Source organism: Oncorhynchus mykiss, chromosome 17 (genome assembly GCF_013265735.2).
Source record: "Oncorhynchus mykiss isolate Arlee chromosome 17, USDA_OmykA_1.1, whole genome shotgun sequence".
Taxonomy (NCBI): Eukaryota; Metazoa; Chordata; class Actinopteri; order Salmoniformes; family Salmonidae; genus Oncorhynchus; species Oncorhynchus mykiss.
Window position 1 is genome coordinate 18,653,993 of NC_048581.1, and position 25,000 is coordinate 18,678,992.

General features: G+C 46.7%; 1 protein-coding gene across 1 annotated transcript in view; it reads right to left on the reverse strand.

Annotated features, from left to right (window-relative positions):
- Positions 1-25,000, reverse strand: part of LOC118940348 (translation initiation factor IF-2-like) — a 142,793-nt gene that overhangs the window by 89,659 nt on the left and 28,134 nt on the right. Inside the window, exon 2 of the mRNA XM_036949204.1 lies at positions 17,424-17,831. Coding sequence (XP_036805099.1) covers positions 17,424-17,827 — 404 coding nt within the window. The 5' untranslated portion in view covers positions 17,828-17,831. The remainder of the gene's footprint in view (positions 1-17,423; positions 17,832-25,000) is intronic.

The window sequence follows — 25,000 nt, forward strand, 5'->3', positions numbered from 1 at the left end:
GTGTGCGTGTGCGCACGTGTGTGTGTTCTAGAGCCGAGCGAACATTAGGTTGTTTAAATATCTATGTATATTATGAGTAGTGACCTTGTGTACAGTGGTGTGTGGGCGAGGTGTGTGTGTTTCTCGACAATTTGGAGAGCTCTTACTCGGTAACAGCTGCTCAGAGCCGACAGGGGGAGGTGAAGAGAGAGAGAGATGTAGAGAGAGAAAATCACTAAGAACATAAATATATACATTACAATTAAAGACTACTAGCACCCATTGGATTAACTACAGGACAAAATACAAACCCTCCAATCCAAAACTGCATGTGGTGTTGATGGTATACTGAAACTAAATATACACACCACAAATTCAAGTTGACTCAAACTCTTCAATATTATCCTCAGCTCTGGCATCTTACCCAATATCTGATCACCCCAATCCACAAAAGTGGAGACAAATTTGGCCCAAACAATTAACGTGGAATCTGTGTGATCGGGAAAATCTTCTGCAGTATCAACAGAAGCCTCCAGCATTTCCTCAGTGAAAACAATGTGCTGAGCAAATGTCAAATTGGCTTCTTACCAAAATACAGACCACATATACACCCTAATTAACAAACAAACAAACCAAAACAAAGGCAAAGTCTTCTCATAGTTTGTTCATTTCGAAATGGCATTCGACTCAATTTGGCATGAGGGTCTGCTATACAAATTGGTGAAAAGTGATGTTGGAGGAAAAACATGAAATGATAAAATCCATGTACACAAACAAGTGTGTCGTTAAAATTGGCAAAAAAAACACATTTCTGTGGGGTGAGACAGGGATGCAGGTTAAGCCCCACCCTCTTCAACATATATATCAACGAATTGGGGAGGTCACTAGAACAGTCTGCAGCACCCGGCCTCACCATACTAGAATCTGAAGTCAAATGTCTACTGTTTGCTGATGATCTGGTGCTTCTGTCCCCAACCAATGAGGGTCTACAGCAGCACCTAGACCTTCTGCACAGATTCTGTCAGACAAGGGCCCTGACAGCAAATCTCAGTAAGACAAAAAATAATGGTGTTCCAAAAAAGGTCCAGTTGCCAGGACCACAAATACAAATTCCATCTACACCGTTGCCCTAGAGCACACAAAAAACTATACATACCTTGGCCTAAACATCAGCGCCACAGGTAACTTCCACAAAGCTGTGAACGAGCTGAGACAAGGCAAGAAGGGCCTTCTACGCCATCAAAAATAACATAAAATTCGACATACCAATTAGGATCTGGCAAAAAAGACTTGAATCAGTTCTAGAACCCATTACCCTTTATGGAAATGCCTGCAGAGCAGAATTAGGCCGATACCCACTAATTATTAAAAATCCAGAAAAGAGATGTTCAATTCTACAAACCAAATTGTATTGGTCGAGGTAATTTGTACATGTAGGCAGAGTTAAAGTGACTGCATAGATAATAAACAGAGAGTAGCAGCCGCGTTTAAAGTGCGGTAGCACAGAACAGTCTGACTAGGGTGACACCACCTGGTATAGAGGTCCTGGATGGCAGGAAGCTTGGCCCCAGTGATGTACTGGGCCGTACGCACCCCCCTCTGATGGTGCAGCTTTATCACTTTTTTTTGGACCTAAAGGGAAGCGATTCCCAAACCTTCCATAACAAAGCCATCACCTACAGAGAGACGAACATGGAGAAGAGTCCCCTAAGCAAGCTGGTCCTGGGGCTCTGTTCACAAACACACCCCACTGAGCCCCAGGACAGCATCACAATTACACCCAACCATATATCATGAGAAAACAAAAAGATAATTACTTGACACATTGGAAAGAATCAACAAAATAAATGCGCAAACTAGAATGCTATTTGGCCCTAAACAGAGAGTACACAGTGGCAGAATACCTGACCACTGTGACTGACCCAAACATAAGGAAAGCTTTGACTATGTACAGACTCAGTGAGCATAGCCTTGCTATTGAGAAAGGCTGCCGTAGACAGACCTGGCTCTCAAGAGAAGACAGGCTATGTGCTCACTGTCCACAAAATGTAATATGGCCAAATGTATGACCATATTAGAGACACATATTTTCCTCAGACAAAATGAGGTGGAAACTGAGCTGCACTTCCTAACCTCCTTGTCATGTATTGTCATGTTGTGTCTTTCTGTCCTTTCCTTTCACCCTGTCTCCCTCTGCTGGTCGTATTAGGTTACCTTTTCTCCCCCGCTTTCCCCCAGCTGTTCCTTGTCTCCTCTTGACTACCTCGTCACCCCTTCTCCCACCTGTTCCCCTTTTCCCTCTGATTAGTCCCCTATATCTCTCTCTGTTTTTGTTCCTGTCCTTGTCGGATTCTTGTTTGTTGTGTTTCATGCCTGAGCCAGACTATCGTCATGTTTGCTGTAACCTTGTCCTGTCCTGTCGGAATCTGCCGGTCTATCTGAGCCTACCTATGTTTGGTTATTAAAGAAGCTCTGTTTAAGTTAGTTCGCTTTTGGGTCCTCATTCACTCACCGTAACAGAAGAATCCGACCAAGAATGGACCCAGCGACTCCGGATCCTCTCCACTCAGCCGTCGAGATCCAGGGAGCGATGCTAGGCAGACACGAGCAGGAATTGTCTGCTGCTCGACATGCCGTTGAGACCCTGGCCACCCAAGTCTCCAACCTCACAGAACAGGTTCACCATCTCCGCCTCGATCCACCGGCCACTTCCAGGGCTTTCGAATCTCCGGAGCCCAGAATCAATAACCCGCCGTGTTACTCTGGGGAGCCCACTGAATGCCGCTCGTTCCTCACCCAGTGTGATATTGTGTTTTCTCTCCAGCCCAACACTTACTCCAGGAGCACTGCTCGTGTCGCCTACGTCATATCTCTCCTTATTGGACGGGCTCGTGAGTGGGGCACGGCAATCTGGGAGGCAAGGGCTGAGTGTACTAACCAGTATCAGGACTTTAAGGAGGAGATGATACGGGTTTTTGATCGATCTGTTTTTGGGGAGGAGGCTTCCAGGGCCCTGTCTTCCCTATGTCAAGGTAATCGATCCATAACAGACTACTCTATTGAGTTTCGCACTCTTGCTGCCTCCAGTGGCTGGAACGAGCCGGCTTTGCTCGCTCGTTTTCTGGAGGGTCTCCGCGCAGAGGTAAAGGATGAGATTCTCTCCCGGGAGGTCCCTTCCAGCGTGGATTCCCTGATTGAACTCGCTATTCGCATTGAGCGACGGGTTGATCTTCGTCACCGAGCTCGTGGAAAGGAGCTCGCGTTCTCCGTTGCCCCCCTCTCCGCATCACTACCATCTTCCTCTGCCGGCTCGGGAGCTGAGCCTATGCAGCTGGGAGGTATCCGCATCTCGACTAAGGAGAGGGAACGGAGAATCACCAACCGCCTCTGTCTCTATTGCGGTTCTGCTGGTCATTTTGTCACTTCATGTCCAGTAAAAGCCAGAGCTCATCAGTAAGCGGAGGGCTACTGGTGAGCGCTACTACTCCTGTCTCTCCTTCAAGATCCTGCACTACCTTGTCGGTCCATCTACGCTGGACCGGTTCGTCAGCTTCCTGCAGTGCCTTAATAGACTCTGGGGCGGAGGGCTGTTTTATGGACGAGACCTGGGCTCGGGAACATGACATTCCTCTCAGACAGTTAAGGGAGTCCACGGCCTTGTTCGCCCTGGATGGTAGTCCTCTCCCCAGGATTCAGCGTGAGACGCTACCTTTAACCCTCACTGTTTCTGGTAATCATAGCGAAACCATTTCTTTTTTGATTTTTCGTTCACCTTTTACACCTGTTGTTTTGGGCCATCCCTGGCTAGTTTGTCATAATCCTTCCATTAATTGGTCTAGTAATTCTATCCTCTCCTGGAACGTCTCTTGTCATGTGAAATGTTTAATGTCTGCTATCCCTCCTGTTTCCTCTGTCTCTTCTTCACAGGAGGAGCCTGGTGATTTGACAGGGGTGCCGGAGGAATATCACGATCTGCGCACGGTGTTCAGTCGGTCCAGGGCCACCTCTCTTCCTCCACACCGGTCGTATGATTGTAGTATTGATCTCCTTCCGGGAACCACTCCCCCCCGGGGTAGACTATACTCTCTGTCGGCTCCCGAACGTAAGGCTCTCGAGGATTATTTGTCTGTAGCTCTTGACGCCGGTACCATAGTCCCCTCCTCCTCTCCCGCCGGAGCGGGGGTTTTTTTTGTCAAGAAGAAGGACGGGTCTCTGCGCCCCTGCATAGATTATCGAGGGCTGAATGACATAACAGTTAAGAATCGTTATCCGCTTCCTCTTATGTCTTCAGCCTTCGAGATCCTGCAGGGAGCCAGGTTTTTCACTAAGTTGGACCTTCGTAACGCTTACCATCTCGTGCGCATCAGGGAGGGGGACGAGTGGAAGACGGCGTTTAACACTCCGTTAGGGCACTTTGAATACCGGGTTCTTCCTTTCGGCCTCGCTAACGCTCCAGCTGTCTTTCAGGCATTAGTCAATGATGTCCTGAGAGACATGCTGAACATCTTTGTTTTCGTTTACCTTGACGATATCCTGATTTTTTCACCGTCACTCCAGATTCATCTTCAGCACGTTCGACGTGTCCTCCAGCGCCTTTTAGAGAATTGTCTTTTTGTGAAGGCTGAGAAGTGCACTTTTCATGCCTCCTCCGTCACATTTCTCGGTTCTGTTATTTCCGCTGAAGGCATTAAGATGGATCCCGCTAAGGTCCAAGCTGTCATTGATTGGCCCGCCCCTAAGTCACGCGTCGAGCTGCAGCGCTTTCTCGGCTTCGCGAACTTCTATCGTCGTTTCATCCGTAATTTCGGTCAGGTGGCAGCTCCTCTCACAGCCCTTACTTCTGTCAAGACGTGCTTTAAGTGGTCCGTTTCCGCCCAGGGAGCTTTTGATCTCCTCAAGAATCGTTTTACATCCGCTCCTATCCTTGTTACACCTGACGTCTCTAGACAGTTCGTTGTCGAGGTTGACGCGTCAGAGGTGGGCGTGGGAGCCATTCTTTCTCAGCGCTCCCTCTCTGACGACAAGGTCCACCCATGCGCGTATTTTTCTCATCGCCTGTCGCCGTCGGAACGTAACTATGATGTGGGAAACCGCGAACTGCTCGCCATCCGGTTAGCCCTAGGCGAATGGCGACAGTGGTTGGAGGGGGCGACCGTTCCTTTTGTCGTTTGGACTGACCATAGGAACCTTGAGTACATCCGTTCTGCCAAACGACTTAATGCGCGTCAGGCGCGTTGGGCGCTGTTTTTCGCTCGTTTCGAGTTCGTGATTTCTTATCGTCCGGGCTCTAAGAACACCAAGCCTGATGCTTTATCTCGTCTCTTCAGTTCTTCAGTAGCCTCCACTGACCCCGAGGGGATTCTCCCTGAGGGGCGTGTTGTCGGGTTGACTGTCTGGGGAATTGAGAGGCAGGTAAAGCAAGCGCTCACTCACACTCCGTCGCCGCGCGCTTGTCCTAGGAACCTTCTTTTCGTTCCCGTTCCTACTCGCCTGGCCGTTCTTCAGTGGGCTCACTCTGCCAAGTTAGCCGGCCACCCTGGCGTTCGGGGTACGCTTGCTTCCATTCGCCAGCGTTTTTGGTGGCCCACCCGGGAGCATGACACGCGTCGTTTCGTGGCTGCTTGTTCGGTCTGCGCGCAGACTAAGTCCGGTAACTCCCCTCCTGCCGGCCGTCTCAGGCCGCTTCCCATTCCCTCTCGACCGTGGTCTCACATCGCCTTAGATTTTGTCACCGGACTGCCTTCGTCAGCGGGGAAGACTGTTATTCTTACGGTTGTCGATAGGTTCTCTAAGGCGGCTCATTTCATTCCCCTTGCTAAGCTTCCTTCTGCTAAAGAGACGGCACAAATCATCATCGAGAATGTTTTCAGAATTCATGGCCTTCCGTCAGACGTCGTTTCGGACAGAGGTCCGCAATTCACGTCTCAATTTTGGAGGGAGTTTTGCCGTTTGATTGGGGCTTCCGTCAGTCTCTCTTCCGGCTTTCACCCCCAGTCTAACGGTCAAGCAGAACGGGCCAATCAGACTATTGGTCGCATCTTACGCAGTCTTTCTTTTCGCAACCCTGCGTCTTGGTCAGAACAGCTCCCCTGGGCAGAATACGCCCACAACTCGCTTCCTTCGTCTGCGACCGGGCTATCTCCTTTTCAGAGTAGCCTCGGGTACCAGCCTCCGCTGTTCTCATCTCAGTTCGCCGAGTCCAGCGTCCCCTCCGCTCAGGCTTTTGTCCAACGTTGCGAGCGCACCTGGAAGAGGGTCAGGTCTGCACTTTGCCGTTATAGGACGCAGACTGTGAGGGCTGCTAATAAGCGTAGAACTAAGAGTCCTAGATATTGTCGCGGTCAGAGAGTTTGGCTCTCCACTCAGAACCTTCCCCTTAAGACGGCTTCTCGCAAGTTGACCCCGCGGTTCATTGGTCCGTTCCGTATTTCTCGGGTCATTAATCCTGTCGCAGTTCGACTTCTTCTTCCGCGATACCTTCGTCGCGTCCACCCGGTCTTCCATGTCTCCTGTATTAAGCCCGTTCTTCGCGCCCCCGCTCGTCTTCCCCCCCCCCCCCCCCATCCTTGTCGAGGGCGCACCCATCTACAGGGTCCGCAGGATCTTGGACATGCGTCCTCGGGGCCGTGGTCACCAGTACCTCGTTGATTGGGAGGGGTACGGTCCTGAGGAGAGGAGTTGGGTTCCCTCTCGGGACGTGCTGGACCGTGCGCTGATCGAGGATTTCCTCCGTTGCCGCCAGGTTTCCTCCTCGAGTGCGCCAGGAGGCGCTCGGTGAGTGGGGGGGTACTGTCATGTATTGTCATGTTGTGTCTTTCTGTCCTTTCCTTTCACCCTGTCTCCCTCTGCTGGTCGTATTAGGTTACCTTTTCTCCCCCGCTTTCCCCCAGCTGTTCCTTGTCTCCTCTTGACTACCTCGTCACCCCTTCTCCCACCTGTTCCCCTTTTCCCTCTGATTAGTCCCCTATATCTCTCTCTGTTTTTGTTCCTGTCCTTGTCGGATTCTTGTTTGTTGTGTTTCATGCCTGAGCCAGACTATCGTCATGTTTGCTGTAACCTTGTCCTGTCCTGTCGGAATCTGCCGGTCTATCTGAGCCTACCTATGTTTGGTTATTAAAGAAGCTCTGTTTAAGTTAGTTCGCTTTTGGGTCCTCATTCACTCACCGTAACACTCCTGCCCAATATTAGAGACACATATTTCCCTCAGATAACACAGACTCACAAAGAATTTGAAAACAAACCCAATTTTGATAAACTTCCATATCTACTGGGTTAAATTCCACAGTGTGTCACAGCAGCAAGATTTGTGACCTGTTGCCACGAGAAAAAGGGCAATCAGTGAAGAACAAAAACCATTGTAAATACAACCCATATTTATGTTTATTTATTTTTCCTTTTTTACTCTAACTATTTTCACATCATTACAACACTGTATATACACATAATATGATATTTGAAATGTCTTTATTATTTTGGAACTTGTGTGAGTGTAATGTTTACTGTTAATTTTGTATTGTTTATTTCACTTTTTCTTATTTTCTTCACTTGCTTTGGCAATGTAAACATGTGTTTCCCATGGCAATAAAGCCCCTTAAATGTAAATTGAATAGAGAGAGAGATAGAGACACAGAACAGGGTGAAATACCACACTGAGATAGGTGACTGTGGAGACTTCTCTCAGACTCATGGTTGGTGACTAAGCAACGAAACACACATTCCTTGTCTCTTACTTCTTTAGATCGTCAGAGGCTGTACCTCTATACCCCCTAAAGCGCAGTGACACAACCAGGCACCAGCTCATCCAGCTCATCCACCCACCAACACACACACACACCATCAATACCCCTCATAGACGAAGAGAGGGGGTGGAGAGAGAGAGAGAAAGAGAGAGAGAGAGAGAGAGAGAGAGAAAGAAGCAGAGTGAATAGCTATTGAGTGAGAGAGAGCTTGTTCTGGAGCTCTGTTCACAAACAGAACCTCAGGATAGCAGCACAATTAGACTCAACAAAATCATGAGAAAACTAAAATATAGAAACTGAGAACCAGAATGCTTTTCGGCCCTAAACATAGAGTACACAGTGGCAGAATACCAGACCACTGGGACTGACCCAAAATTAAGGAAAGCTTTGACTATTTCCAGACTCAGTGAGCTTAACCTTGCTATTAAATCGAGGCCGCCAAAGGCAGACCTGGCTCTCGAAAGATGACCAGCTATGTGGCCACTGCCTGCACAATGAGCTACACTTCTTAACCTCCTGCCAAATGTGTGACCATATTAGAGACACATATTTCCCATAGATCACACAGACCCACAAAGAATTAGAAAACAAATCAAACATTGATAAAGTCCTATATCTGTAAGGTGAAATACTGCAGTGTGCAGTCACAGCAGCATGATGTGTGGCCCGTTGTCATGAGAAACGGACAACCAGTGGAGAACAAACATTATAAACACAACCTGTTTATTTATTTTCCCTTTTATACTTCAACTACTTGCACGCTGTTACAACACTGTACATAGGCAATAATATAACATTTGAAATGTCTAGATTCTTTTCAAACTTTTGTGTGTAATGTTTACTCATGTTTCCAGTGTTTATTTCCCTTTGTTTATTGTCTTTTCCATTGACAAAGTAAACATATGTTTCCCATGCCAACAAAGCCTTTTGAATTGAGAGAGAGAGAACCAAAGCCTTTTGAATTGAGAGAGAGAGAGAGAACCAAAGCCTTTTGAATTGAGAGAGAGAGAGAGAGAACCAAAGCCTTTTGAATTAAGAGAGAGAGAGAGAGAACCAAAGCCTTTTGAATTGAGAGAGCGAGAGAACCAAAGCCTTTTAAATTGAGAGAGAGAGAGAGAGAACCAAAGCCTTTTGAATTGAGAGAGCGAGAGAACCAAAGCCTTTTGAATTGAGAGAGAGAGAGAGAGAGAACCAAAGCCTTTTGAATTGAGAGAGCGAGAGAACCAAAGCCTTTTGAATTGAGAGAGCGAGAGAACCAAAGCCTTTTGAATTGAGAGAGAGAGAGAGAGAGAGAACCAAAGCCTTTTGAATTGAGAGAGAGAACCAAAGCCTTTTGAATTGAGAGAGAGAGAACCAAAGCCTTTTGAATTGAGAGAGAGAGAGAGAGAGAGAACCAAAGCCTTTTGAATTGAGAGAGAGAGAGAGAGAACCAAAGCCTTTTGAATTGAGAGAGCGAGAGAACCAAAGCCTTTTGAATTGAGAGAGAGAGAGAGAGTGAGAGAACCAAAGCCTTTTGAATTGAGAGAGAGAGAACCAAAGCCTTTTGAATTGAGAGAGAGAGAACCAAAGCCTTTTGAATTGAGAGAGAGAGAGAGAGAGAGAGAGAGAGAGAGAGAACCAAAGTCTTATGTTGAAGACTATGTTATATACCTCAGAGGTGGGAGGGGGGAGGAGAGAGGCCTGCTATTTTCACCCAGATTTCACTACCCAAAACCACTAACAGCAAAACCAACTACATGTTTATGTCACTATGCATGGGGGGTTTGGTGTCCCAAATGATATCCTAGTCCCTATGAGCACATTGGTACTGGTCAAAAGTAGTGCACTAAACAGGAAATAGGGTGCCCTTTGGTACGGAGCCGTATACTTTCATGCTAACATTACAGTCTAAATAGGTCATGATAAATGTCTACATGAATTGTGAAACGGCGCATCAAGTCAGGTTGGAATGACAGCGAACCCCGACACAACACTGACTCTGGTAAGTACTGCAGTTTGTGTCATGTTCATTAGGGCACAATGTTTAAAACCGTTTTGCAACAGAAAGAGCTGGATAAGTCCAGGTAATCACTCCCTGTTTCTGTTTTCTTTCCGTTCGGTGCTGATTGAACAAGACCCATGTTTAATTGAATTGGACACCTAATAGCTGTACAGAGCTTTCAGTCAACCATTGTAGTCCACTCAGGATCCATTAGTGTCTCACTGTCAATGTCCAGTAGGACAGTCAGCCATTGAAACTGGTCTCCCACTCTCCACTTCCAACACGACACCTGGCAAAATCCCCATGTTTTGCTCTACACCCCGAATTATAGGAAACTGGTTCGGCTGTTGATCCAAAATGGTTTGTTATGGTATGTTTAATTATAACTGATGTGCAGGTGAGGACCATCACAGATCCGAATGCAACTGCTGCAGTAGAGAAAGCGAGAGAACCCTGACATAACACTGGCTGAGTAACTACTGCAGTGTTGGGTCGTGACTCGTGTTCATTAGGACAGGTTTTAAAAAGTTTTGCAACGGAAAAAGACAGTATTTCTTATCGGATAAGTCCAGGTAATCACTCCCTGTTTCAGTCTGTTTCATTTCCGTTCGGTGCTGATTGAACAAGACCCATGTTTAATTAAATAGAGCACCTTATACCAGTACAGAGCTTTCAGTCAAGCAGTGTAGTCCACTCAGAATCCATTAGTGTCCCACTGTCAATGTCCAGGCAGTCAGACATTAAAATCGGTTCTGCTTTTCAGCCAAAATGACATCTCTCCAGACACCCATGAAAGAAACGTATATACGACCCATGCAAAACTGCATCTTGAAAAAACATTTCATCAGGGAACATCAGTCACTAACTGCCATCACTTGATCACCTTGATTGAATGAACCACTCAATATCCATTAGTGTCCCGCTCTTCCAAACACTGACATGTTTCAGACTCCACCAACCAGGGTGAAGCACACCGCTCAGTGTCTATTTCCCCTGTGAAATCCCAATGTTTAGGTGAGCACCCTGAAGACTATGAAACTGGCTCTAGTGTAGTGTTTTTGGATCCAAAATGTCCACCGTTCCATGTGTCCTCCCAGGAGCGATGTGGCTCAGTGCAGAGCCCAGGGGACTGTGCAGTCGCTGGAGTGAATAAGCCACCCCAGTGACCCACAGTAGCAGCTGGAGCCTAACATCACCCAACCTGGCCAATGGACAGAGCACACACACTCAGAGACAGAGAGACAGAGAGAGAGAGAGAGAGAAGAGTAGAGGAAGAGGAGAACGAGAGAGAGGTGAATGAGTACATAGAGAGAGAGAGAGAGAGAGAGAGAGAGAGAGAGAGAGAGAAAGAAAGAGAGAGAGAGAGAGAGAGAGAAAGAGAGAGAGAGAGAGAGAGAGAGAGAGAGAACAGAGGGGAGAGAGATAGGAAGAGAGAGAGACAGAGAACAGAGCAAGAAAGAGATGGGAAGAGAGAGAGAGAGAACAGAGGGGGAGAGAGAGAGATGGGAAGAGAGAGACAGAACAAAGGGGGAGAGAGAGAGAGAGATGGGAAGAGAGAAGAGGGGGAGAGAGAGAGAGATGGGAAGAGAGAGAACAGAGGGGGAGAGAGAGAGATGGGAAGAGAGAGAGACAGATAGCAGAGGGGGAGATAGATGAAGAAGAGAGGCAGTAGAAGAGGGGGAGAGAGTTGAAGAAGAGGAGCAGTAGAAGAGGCTGAGGGCTCAGATGGGTCCAATAAGTACAACATTGATAGCTAAAAGAGAAAAGGTACAAACTGAGCTTGTCCCAGTAGGTAACAATGATCATTCATGTGTTCTGCTGGAAGAACTTTGATCCCATTTGGCCATATTTGTTAGTGAGAGAGAGGCGGAGGGAGAGAGGAGAGGAGACCGACAGATGAGGGGGGAGAGAGAGAGAGATGGGTGGATGACTGAGTCAGTGAGATCAATCAGTGAGAGAATAAATTCAGAGAGAGAGAGATATGAGAGATATGAAAAAGGGGGAGGAGGAGACCAGGGATGGGGAACAGATGCAGTTGGGTCAGAAAGGGACAACCTGAGCTGGCTTATCCCTGTAGGGAGGATGATTCATACACACACACAGGGCCGGACACACTCACATCGTTTGAAGTCGTTAGATCTCATTTAGCCATAATGGACTGTGAGAGAATGAGACAGACAGACTGACAGACAGACAGACAGTGAGTCAGTGAGTGAGAGAACAAATTCAGCGTGGATGCAGGAGAGAGAGAGAGAGAGGCAGAGGGAGACAGAGAGAGCGAAAGCAAGAGCAAGAGCGAGAGAGAGAGAGAGAGGGCCTGAGCAGGGCATCTTCCTCTCTCTCTACCTGTCAAAACTAATACCTCTCATAAAGGCAACAGAGCTGTATATGTCAGGCCCAGTGTATGTGTGTGTGTGTGTGTGTGTGTGTGTGTGTGTGTGTGTGTGTGTGTGTGTGTGTGTGTGTGTGTGTGTGTGTGTGTGTGTGTGTGTGTGTGTCAGGCCCAGGGCCCCAGACTGGTAAATGGGTCAGGGTCCTCCTGTGCTGCCTGTCTATCTGTCTGTCTGTTTGTCAAAACAACACTATAAATCCACCCCTAAGGCCCCTAATAGCTAGCAGCTAGTGACTGACTGTCCAGGGTCTGGTTGTCCTCGTGGACTAGACAGCAGCACACAGATGAGAGAGCAGAATCATTGATTCTAGAGTTACAACTCATTGTTGAGAGAGAACATAGAGGCAGTGTTCCACAGTTCTTCTACCTGTACACTGGGTCTGCGCCGGTGTACGCTACAGTAGTACACCTACCTACTGACGGCCTGGGTCAGGGTGATGATGATGATGGACTAGACAGCAGCACACAGATGAGAGAGCAGAATCATTGATTCTAGAGTTACAACTCATTGTTGAGAGAGAACATAGAGGCAGTGTTCCACAGTTCTTCTACCTGTACACTGGGTCTGCGCCGGTGTACGCTACAGTAGTACACCTACCTACTGACGGCCTGGGTCAGGGTGGTGATGATGATGAACTAGACAGCAGCATAGTACAGACGGTTACAACTCAGACTCAAGGGCATTGTGTGAGTCCCAAATGGCTCCCTATTCCCTATATAGTGCACTTCTTTTGCCCAGAGCCGCAAGGCTACAGTAGAGCAAATGACTGAGAGGCAGACTGGTCTGATGGACTAGACAGCAGCACAGTACAGCAGTCAGCTATTGTACAGTTGGAAGTGTCTGGCTCAGGGGAATTGTTTAGGGAAAACATGGAAGCACTGTTCCACAGTTCTAACATCATCTCTGTATTGTGGCAGGCAGCGAGGTGTGATGAGGTGCTAATGTACTTGGGTAAGGGGAGGAACAGCCATGCGTGAGGTAGCTCATATTTAGACATGAGGACCATGGGGTTATTAGGGGTCTGGCTGCACTTGTATATCAGCTACTGACGTACAGACAGACGGATAGACTGACTGACTGACTTTTTGGGATGACTGTGACAGGTTGGGATGACTGTGACTGGTTGCGATGACTGACTGACTGGTTGGGATGACTGACTGGTTGGGATGACTGAGTGACTGACTGACTGGTTGGGATGACTGACTGACTGGTTGGGATGACTGACTGACTGGTCGGGATGACTGACTGACTGGTTGGGATGACTGACTGACTGGTTGGGATGACTGGTTGGAACGACTAGCATCACTACTCTGGACAGTTCTGACTTAGAATATGTGGACAACTACAAATACCTAGGTGTCTGGCTCGACTGTAAACTCTCCTTCCAGACTCATATTAAGCATCTCCAATGCAAAATTAAATCTAGAATCAGCTTCCTATTTTACAACAAAGCCTCCTTCACTCACGCTGCCAAACATACCCTCGTAAAACTGACCATCCTGCCGATCCTCGACTTCGGCAATGTCATTTACAAAATAGCCTCCTACACCACTCAGCAAACTGGTTGCAGTCTATCACAGTGCCATCCGTTTTGTCACCAAAGCCCCATATACCACCCACCACTGCGACCTGTATGCTCTCGTCGGCTGGCCCTACCTAAATATTCGTTGCCAGACCCACTGGCTCCAGGTCATCTATAAGTCTTTGCTAGGTAAAGCACAACCTTATCTCAGCTCACTGGTCACCATAGCAACACCCACCCGTAGCACGCGCTACAGCAGGTATATTTCACTGGTCATCCCCAAAGCCAACCAGTCAGTCCTTTGGCCGCCTTTCCTTCCAGTTCTCTGCTGCCAATGACCGATCGTTACAGCTGTACACAGCCCATCTGTAAACTGCCCATCCAACTACCTACCTCATCCCCATATTGTTTTATCAACTTTAGAAAATATATTTTGCACACCAGTATTTCTACTTGCACATCATCATCATCATCTGCTATTTATCACTCCAGTGTTCATTTGCTAAACTGTAATTACTTCGCTACTATTGGCCTATTTATTGCCTTTCCTCCTCACGCTATTTGCACACACTGTATATAGACTTTTTCTATTGTGTTATTGACTGTAAGTTTGTTTATGTGCAACTCTGTGTTGTTGTTTTTGTCGCACTGCTTTGCATTATCTTGGCCAGGTCGCAGTTGTAAATGACAACTTGTTCTCAACTGGCCTGGTTAAATAAAAAAGAATAAATAAATAAAAAATGAGAAGAAATAGTACAATGTATCTCAGTGATGGTGTTTGCACAGTGATGATTATGTATAATGTATGATTCCAGAACACTTCTACCAGAACAGTCCATCCCTCTGCATCAATAACAGGAGGCTAAATGTGTCACTCGTTCCAACACTTCCACCCAAATGATACTCCCACTGCGTCTGGCATGGGGTACAGTCTACAGCCCTCAAATTTAAATATGGACATGGAAGCCAGATCCACTGTTATTTTTTTTTCTCTTCTCCAACCAGGGACTGATTTAGACCTGGGACAACAGGTGTGTGCTATTAATGATCAGGTAGAAGAGAAAAGCAGCAGTAGTCTGGACCTCGTAGGGTCAGATCTGAAAAGCCCTGGTCTACAGTAGTCTGGACCTCGTAGGGTCAGATCTGAAAAGCCCTGGTCTACAGTAGTCTGGACCTCGTAGGGTCAGATCTGAAAAGCCCTGGTCTACAGTAGTCTGGACCTCGTTGGGTCAGATCTGAAAAGCCCTGGTCTACAGTAGTCTGGACCTCGTTGGGTCAGATCTGAAAAGCCCTGGTCTACAGTAACCACCCCAGATCATTTTCTTTAATAACTAAACCAAGGAGCTAGTAGCTAGTTGTATCACTCAGACATGTAACTACTGTCAGAACAGAAATGACAAGATTCTGTTATAATGCTGTTATTGCATCAAATGGTTGTTTTATGCAACAGAATAAGGGGTTGTTAGAACGCTCCTCTGTGTGTGTTCTACTGAGGATGAGCCTCTGGGAGATTTAGCATGTCTTTGGGTGATAAAACCTAAAGAGACCGCATTCCAGATCATGAGTTAATGTTTCTGTTCTATAAGGGAGAGATGACTCCAGGGCCAGACCCTGGTCTCTACACAATGACATACTGTCTGCTGCAAATTAGAAGCATCTTTCATGCTCATCTTTTTTTGTATTTATTTTTTTAGGGTGGATCAGCTTAATATTGCGGAAAGAATGTTGCTTCCAATGTAATTGTCTGCATCATTTCCAATCCCCCATATTTTTTTGGTAAATATATATATCCATACACACATGCATATACATACACATATATACATACACATACCTATATAGACATACATACTTTTTAAAATAATATACCTTTATTATTATTCCCTGCAAACCCTACCGCCGATCCCCCAATTGGAGTAAACTAATAAACACTTCTGCTTCCACCTTCAATCCATACATCTTATACACATTCTACAGACAGTCTACTTTACAATAGTTCTCTCTTGTTTGTTCTTAGTCCTTCCTCTATTTCTGATGTCCATCCAGTTTGATTTCTATTTGTAACTATGCTATTTCACAAAAGCTCCGAACCTATATACATTCTACAGATCCCTTATGCCCTACATTGTTTATCTTGTTATTAGTCCCACCGTTCAGCTCCACTCAACCCCTCCCATCTGTCTCTCAACATCATCCATTTCGGATTTCGGACTTGTCAAATATTTTTCAACTGTGCTGTGATGCTTCACAAAATAATTGAACCTTCCTATTCTCATAGCTTCTACAGATTGTAAATTTAAAATAAACATTCATACTAATCTTAACCTTGTGACCCATTCCATACATCTGTTGTTTGTCATGTAGGTTGAAAGGGGTGTATCTTAGCTATAACACACCTCTGTACTTTTGTCTCTGGGCAAATCATCTGATTGGTTGACCAGCCAGTATTATCGTAGAGCCCTCAATCCATTCACTTTATATATGTGTGTTGTTTGACCTGCTCCCTTATTAATAAGTGAATAAAGATTTAGTTTAAGTATAACTCTGACTTGTGTGATACGTTTGTCTCTCCTCATTTGGTAGTAATGAAATGAATCACCGCACTACACAAAACTCTCCACCAGGTCATTTAGTGATAATAGTGATAATAATTAGTGATAATAATGAATACTCAATCCCACTCCTAGCGTCAATAAATCCTTTACATAAAACACAACTTAAACTGGTGTCAGAAGTGAGATTTAGCTATAATCATTCTGACTCCAATTTAGGTCTACTTTGTGTGTTGTGTTCTCCAACATTTCTCATCAAGTAACACTCACTCCCTAGTCCCTACACTCAGTCAGTAACACTCCCTCCCTAGTCCCTACACTCAGTCAGTAACACTCCCTCCCTAGTCCCTACACTCAGTCAGTAACACTCCCTCCCTAGTCCCTACACTCAGTCAGTAACACTCCCTCCCTAGTCCCTACACTCAGTCAGTAACACTCCCTCCCTAGTCCCTACACTCAGTCAGTAACACTCCCTCCCTAGTCCCTACACTCAGTCAGTAACACTCCCTCCCTAGTCCCTACACTCAGTCAGTAACACTCCCTCCCTAGTCCCTACACTCAGTCAGTAACACTCACTCCCTAGTCCCTACACTCAGTCAGTAACACTCCCTCCCTAGTCCCCACACTCAGTCAGTAACACTCCCTCCCTAGTCCCTACACTCAGTCAGTAACACTCCCTCCCTAGTCCCCACACTCAGTCAGTAACACTCACTCCCTAGTCCCCACACTCAGTCAGTAACACTCCCTACCTAGTCCCCACACTCAGTCAGTAACACTCACTCCCTAGTCCCTACACTCAGTCAGTAACACTCCCTCCCTAGTCCCTACACTCAGTCAGTAACACTCACTCCCTAGTCCCTACACTCAGTCAGTAACACTCCCTCCCTAGTCCCTACACTCAGTCAGTAACACTCCCTCCCTAGTCCCTACACTCAGTCAGTAACACTCCCTCCCTAGTCCCTACACTCAGTCAGTAACACTCCCTCCCTAGTCCCTACACTCAGTCAGTAACACTCCCTCCCTAGTCCCTACACTCAGTCAGTAACACTCCCTCCCTAGTCTCTACACTCAGTCAGTAACACTCCCTCCCTAGTCCCTACACTCAGTCAGTAACACTCCCTCCCTAGTCCCTACACTCAGTCAGTAATAATAATAATAATAATACTCACCCCCATCCCTTACATTAATACTTAGTAATACACAGTAATACTTAGCAATATGCAGTAATCCTCATTAATACTGAGTAATAATACTCACTCCCACTCCTTGCGTCTGGCCTGTGGCGTGCTCTGCAGCTTGTGTGACTGGTGAGCCTTAATCACATCCCTGTGATCCACCAGTCCCCCTCGCCGCCTCACAGGGGGCGCTAACGGGTCGCCATCTGCCGCCACCAGAGCCAGTGACCCCCCAGGACCCCTCCCCGCCTTGCCGCGCCCACTGAGAAACGGGGCATCCCGGCATTTGTCGACCCGCACGTCATAGACGGCGTGGTAGTAGGTGGGGTTGGCACAGACGCTGGACCCGCTGGTGGGCGGTGGGTGGCATCGGAGTGGGCGATGGTTTTGGGAGGTGGGTGGCATACCGTCAGCTGGCCACAAGGCCGGCGCTGGTACTCTTCTCTCCACGATGACGGAGCCATCTGCATACAGCGGGGACAGCATAGAGCTGGAGGGGGGAGAGGGGGAGGGGAAAAGAGGTGTAGGGGGAGAGGGGGAGGGGGGAGAGGGGGATGGGGAGAGAGGTGTAGGGGGAGAGGGGGAGGGGGAAAGATGTGTAGGGGGAGAGGGGGAGGGGGAGAGAGGTGTAGGGGGAGAGGGGGAGGGGGAGAGAGGTGTAGGGGGAGAGAGATGATGGGGGGAGAAAAGAGGTGTGGGGGAGAGGGGGAGGGGGAAAGAGGTGTAGGGGGAGAGGGGGAGGGGGAGAGAGGTGTAGGGGGAGAGAGATGATGGGGGAGAAAAGAGGTGTGGGGGAGAGGGGGGGAGAAAAGAGGTGTGGGGGAGAGGGGGAGGGAAAGGAGGTGTAGGGGGAGAGGGGGAGGGGAAAAGAGGTGTAGGGGGAGAGGGGGAGGGGAAAAGAGGTGTGGGGGAGAGGGGGGAGAAAAGAGGTGTGGTGGAGAGGGGGAGGGAAAAGAGGTGTAGGGGGAGAGGGGGAGGGGAAAAGAGGTGTAGGGGGAGAGAGGTGATGGGGGAGAAAAGAGGTGTAGGGGGAGAGATGATGGGGGAGAAAAGAGGTGTAGGGTGAGAGAGATGATGGGGAGAAAAGAGGTGTAGGGGGAGAGAGATGATGGGGGGAGAAAAGAGGTGTAGGGGGAGAGAGATGATGGGGAGAGAAAAGAGGGGGTTTTAAAAAAATAGGAGGTGCAGGGTGAGAGGGGGAGTAGAAGGACAGAGAATATATATTGGGTTAAGGGGAGAGGGAGGAAGAGGGAGAGAGGGGATAGAAAGGAGAAAGATATGAAGAGAGAGGGGATAGAAAGGAGAAAGATATGAAGAGAGAGGGGATAGAAAAGAGAAAGATATGAAGAGAGAGGGGATAGAAAGGAGAAAGATATGAAGAGAGAGGGGATAGAAAAGAGAAAGATATGGAGAGTGAGAGGGGGATAGAAAGGAGAAAGATATGAAGAGAGAGGGGATAGAAAGGAGACAGATATGAAGAGAGAGGGGATAGAAAGGAGAAAGATATGAAGAGAGAGGGGATAGAAAGGAGAAAGATATGAAGAGAGAGGGGATAGAAAGGAGAAAGATATGAAGAGAGAGGGGATAGAAAAGAGAAAGATATGAAGAGAGAGGGGATAGAAAGGAGAAAGATATGAAGAGAGAGGGGATAGAAAAGAGAAAGATATGGAGAGTGAGAGGGGGATAGAAAGGAGAAAGATATGAAGAGAGAGGGGATAGAAAGGAGACAGATATGAAGAGAGAGGGGATAGAAAGGAGAAAGATATGAAGAGAGAGGGGATAGAAAGGAGAAAGATATGAAGAGAGAGAGGATAGAAAAGAGAAAGATATGGAGAGTGAGAGGGGGATAGAAAGGAGAAAGATATGAAGAGAGAGTGGGATAGAAAGGAGAATGATATGAAGAGAGAGGGGATAGAAAGGAGAAAGATATGAAGAGAGAGGGGGATAGAAAGGAGAAAGATATGGAGAGTGAGAGGGGGATAGAAAGGAGAAAGATATGAAGAGAGAGGGGGATAGAAAAGAGAAAGATATGAAGAGAGAGTGGGATATAAAGGAGAAAGATATGAAGAGAGAGGGGATAGAAAGGAGAAAGATATGGAGAGTGAGAGGAGGATAGAAAGGAGAAAGATATGGAGAGTGAGAGGGGGATAGAAAGGAGAAAGATACGGAGAGTGAGAGGGGGATAGAAAGGAGAAAGATATGAAGAGAGAGGAGATAGAAAGGAGAAAGATATGGAGAGTGAGAGGGGGATAGAAAGGAGAAAGATATGAAGAGAGAGGAGATAGAAAGGAGAAAGATATGGAGAGTGAGAGGGGGATAGAAAGGAGAAGATATGGAGAGTGAGAGGGGGATAGAAAGGAGAATGATATGGAGAGATTTGAAAGGGTAGAGTAGAAGAACAAATATGGAGAGAGAGAGAGAGAGAGAGAGAGAGACAGAGAGAGAGAGAGAGAGAGAGAGAGAGATAGAGACAGAGAGAGAGAGAGAGAGAGAGAGAGAGATAGAGACAGAGAGAGAGAGAGAGAGAGAGAGAGACAGAGGGGGGGAGAGAGACAGAGAGAGAGAGAGACAGAGGGGGGGAGAGAGACAGAGAGAGAGAGAGAGAGACAGAGAGACAGAGAGAGAGAGAGAGAGAGAGAGAGAGAGAGAGAGAGAGAGAGAGGGGGGAGAGAGAGAGGGGGGAGAGGAAAAGGGGGTTGATGAAGGGATGGAGGTATGGAGTCATAGAAGATTAATAGGGGTTCAAAGGAAAAGAAGGATGAAAAATGGGATGAAAAGGTAGAGGACAAACAACAATGGAATTAATGGAAGAGAGAGAAAGAGGGAGAGAGAAAAAACACTTAATTAAACCAGTACAGATTAGAACACAGCAACACAGCAGCAAGTAATTGAAATCAACACGGGTCGTATGTCTGTGTGTGTTCGTACCTGTGCCTTTGTGTGTGTGTGTGTGTGTGTGTGTGTGTGTGTGTGTGTGTGTGTGTGTGTGTGTGTGTACAATGTGTGGTAGTGCATTTTCCCCCACAATGATCTACTGAGGGAGCGTTACACATTAGTTCTTCCGGACATAGTGTATTAGAGTAAACTAATTCATACAGACAAGTGAACACACACACAGAGAGAGAAAGAGACGAGGCAGAGTGCTACAGTAAGGAGTTAGTGGGCTTAGTGTGTGTGTGTGTGTTTGTGTGTGTGTGTGTGTGTGTGTGTGTGTGTGTGTGTGTGTGTGTGTGTGTGTGTGTGTGTGTGTGTGTGCGCGTCATGTGCCGCAGGGCCTGATAACACAGGTCTGGTTGTATTAAAAAGATGAGGGGGATTCAGGACAAGGACAATCTAGGGCCCTGACAAGGAGACCCAGGAGTCACACAGGGAGAGGGGGATGGAGAGAGAGAGACAGAGGTTAAGTGAGAAAGGGGGAGAGTGATAGTCAGGTGGTATGATACCAGCAGCATGGAAGAGAGAGTGGTGGAGCATAATGCCAAAGAAAGAGGGATGTGGAGCTAGAGAGAATGAGAGCCAGCGAAAGAGACAAGACAGTGATTGCGTAGAGACAGAACGGCTCTCTCTCTCTCTGTGTGAATTAAAGAAGAGTGCGCTCAACTGGAAAAATAGAGAACTTCTGACTCATGCAACAGCACTACAGCAGCACTTCTAAAAGCTGACACACACACACACACACACACACACACACACACACACACACACACACACACTTGCTTTACCTGTTTCTACTCCAACACTTACTTCTGACACTTTGTATAACAGCTCTGTGACTAGTGAAGTAGACTCCTGTATGAATTGAAGACAAAACAACATCCTCTCACACACACAAACAGACCCTTGAAGCTGTAACCGCTGCATGTGTTAAAGCCAGAACAACATGTTCCATCCTGTAGTCAGGCTGTGGGCCAGACTGAGGCAGCATACTGAATGGAACCCTGTCCCCTGTATAGTGCACTGTTTTTGACCATGGTCCTATGGGCCCTGTTGTAAAGTAGTGCACTACAGAGAACAGGCTGCCATTTGAGATGCAGACTGGTAAATATGTTGAGCCTTCAGCACTATCAGGACAATGAACGAAAGAACTGACTCAGACTGGTAAATATGTTGAGCCTTCAGCACTATCAGGACAATGAACGATAGAACTGACTCAGACTGGTAAATATATTGAGCCTTCAGCACTATCAGGACAATGAACGATAGAACTGACTCAGACTGGTAAATATGTTGAGCCTTCAGCACTATCAGGACAATGAACGATAGAACTGACTCAGACTGGTAAATATATTGAGCCTTCAGCACTATCAGGACAATGAACGATAGAACTGACTCAGACTGGTAAATATGTTGAGCCTTCAGCACTATCAGGACAATGAACGAAAGAACTGACTCAGACTGGTAAATATATTGAGCCTTCAGCACTATCAGGACAATGAACGATAGAACTGACTCAGACTGGTAAATATGTTGAGCCTTCAGCACTATCAGGACAATGAACGATAGAACTGACTCAGACTGGTAAATATGTTGAGCCTTCAGCACTATCAGGACAATGAACGAAAGAACTGACTCAGACTGGTAAATATATTGAGCCTTCAGCACTATCAGGACAATGAACGATAGAACTGACTCAGACTGGTAAATATGTTGAGCCTTCAGCACTATCAGGACAATGAACGAAAGAACTGACTCAGACTGGTAAATATGTTGAGCCTTCAGCACTATCAGGACAATGAACGATAGAACTGACTCAGACTGGTAAATATGTTGAGCCTTCAGCACTATCAGGACAATGAACGAAAGAACTGACTCAGACTGGTAAATATATTGAGCCTTCAGCACTATCAGGACAATGAACGATAGAACTGACTCAGACTGGTAAATATGTTGAGCCTTCAGCACTATCAGGACAATGAACGATAGAACTGACTCAGACTGGTAAATATGTTGAGCCTTCAGCACTATCAGGACAATGAACGATAGAACTGACTCATTAAAGAGAGTTTGAGTTTGAGAGAAAGAGCGAGGGAGAGAGAGAGGGTCTGTCTGTCTGTCTGTCTGTCTGCCTGTCTGTCTGTCTGTCTGCCTGCCAGTCCGCACGCACGCCCGCCCGCCCGTCCGTCCGTCCGTCCGTCTGTCTGTGTCTGCACATACAAGTACGCATGCGAGAACTCGTCCTTCCTTGTCGCATTAGTGTGTGTGTGCGCACGCGTGTGCACGTGTGTCTTTCACAGCATCATCAGTGTATTACGTATTCATAGCACAATGCCCCCAAAACGGACATCATTTATTTACAACAACAATACTCTTCATTATTCAGGCTGGCCCAGGCCAAACACCAGGTAGGTGGCCTCAGGGCCCAGGAAGGAGAGCATCTTTAAGTAGGACGATACCAGTAGTGTCTGATTCATACCAGTAGTGTCTGATTCATACCAGTAGGGTCTGATTCATACCAGTAGGGTCTGATTCATACCAGTAGAGTCTGATTCATACCAGTAGAGTCTGATTCATACCAGTAGAGTCTGATTCATACCAGTAGTGTCTGATTCATACCAGTAGAGTCTGATTCATACCAGTAGTGTCTGATTCATACCAGTAGTGTCTGATTCATACCAGTAGAGTCTGATTCATACCAGTAGAGTCTGATTCATACCAGTAGAGTCTGATTCATACCAGTAGAGTCTGATTCATACCAGTAGTGTCTGATTCATACCAGTAGAGTCTGATTCATACCAGTAGAGTCTGATTCATACCAGTAGTGTCTGATTCATACCAGTAGAGTCTGATTCATACCAGTAGAGTCTGATTCATACCAGTAGAGTCTGATTCATACCAGTAGAGTCTGATTCATACCAGTAGTGTCTGATTCATACCAGTAGAGTCTGATTCATACCAGTAGAGTCTGATTCATACCAGTAGAGTCTGATTCATACCAGTAGAGTCTGATTCATACCAGTAGTGTCTGATTCATACCAGTAGGGTCTGATTCATACCAGTAGTGTCTGATTCATACCAGTAGTGTCTGATTCATACCAGTAGTGTCTGATTCATACCAGTAGTGTCTGATTCATACCAGTAGAGTCTGATTCATACCAGTAGAGTCTGATTCATACCAGTAGTGTCTGATTCATACCAGTAGTGTCTGATTCATACCAGTAGTGTCTGATTCATACCAGTAGTGTCTGATTCATACCAGTAGGGTCTGATTCATACCAGTAGAGTCTGATTCATACCAGTAGAGTCTGATTCATACCAGTAGAGTCTGATTCATACCAGTAGAGTCTGATTCATACCAGTAGAGTCTGATTCATACCAGTAGAGTCTGATTCATACCAGTAGAGTCTGATTCATACCAGTAGAGTTTGTGATGTGTTGACACAAGGAGTTTGTGTTGTTGCCTGATTCATATGAGTGTCTGACAGGTGTCTGACGAGTGTCTGTAGGTGTCTGATGAGTGTCTGATAGATATCTGATGAGGATTTGAGTATCTGATGAGGATTTGAGTGTCTGATGAGTGTCTGATTGTGGTTTTCTGTGCAGTTTATCGGTTAAGAAATATGTCCCTCATCAAAACAGGGCCGACAGCCTCTGGGCTCAGGAAGGAAGCCACTGAAGAGAGCATCGTTAGTAAAAGTCACTACTTTAATTAAGTTGGTGTCTGGCTCTAGGTTGACTGTTTCATGAGGGTGTCTGATGAGTAGTAGCTCATTACTGTCTAATTACAGCTGACCTGAGGTGAGTAGTTCAAAAGCATTTAGGCTTAGAAACCCTCCTGTAGGTTTGCCCTCCAACCCTGTTCCTGGAAAGATAACCTACAGGACGGTTTCACTTCAACCCTGTTCCTGGAGAGATAACCTACAGGACGGTTTCACTTCAACCCTGTTCCTGGAGAGATAACCTACAGGAGGGTTTCACTTCAACCCTGTTCCTGGAGAGATAACCTACAGGAGGGTTTCACTTCAACCCTGTTCCTGGAGAGATAACCTACAGGAAGGTTTCACTTCAACCCTGTTCCTGGAGAGATAACCTACAGGAAGGTTTCACTTCAACCCAGTTACTGGAGAGACAACCTACAGGAGGGTTTCACTTCAACCCTGTTCCTGGAGAGATAACCTACAGGAAGGTTTCACTTCAACCCTGTTCCTGGAGAGATAACCTACAGGAAGGTTTCACTTCAACCCTGTTCCTGGAGAGATAACCTACAGGAGGGTATCTCTCCAGGAACAGGGTCTGAGCCCTGTTTTAGGCTGACCAACACATGAGCTCAAGACTGAAGGAGGATGCTGGTGACTGAGGAGAGTCATCTTTAAACATCTCTGCTTTAACTAGGTTTGGTCTGTGTTGACTAATTTGAGTGTTTGATTTCTTTTGCAGTAGAACTATAGGGATGTGAATCAGGAGTTTCTCAAAGGGCTCTGTGTGACTCAACGACGATCAGTTAGATCAATTGGCCAGAGACTTCATACTAATTCAGAGATCATTTTTCAACTCGTTTTGATGAGTTTATTATTGAGTTTATTTTCATTATGATGAGTTTACATTTCAGTCGTGTGAGTCAGTCAGTGTATGTTGTTCAGCCAACCCATCTAGCCCTGTGTGTGTGTGTGTATGGGCCATGAGGTGAGTCTGCCACTGTCTGAGAGGAGAGCTATCTACTCC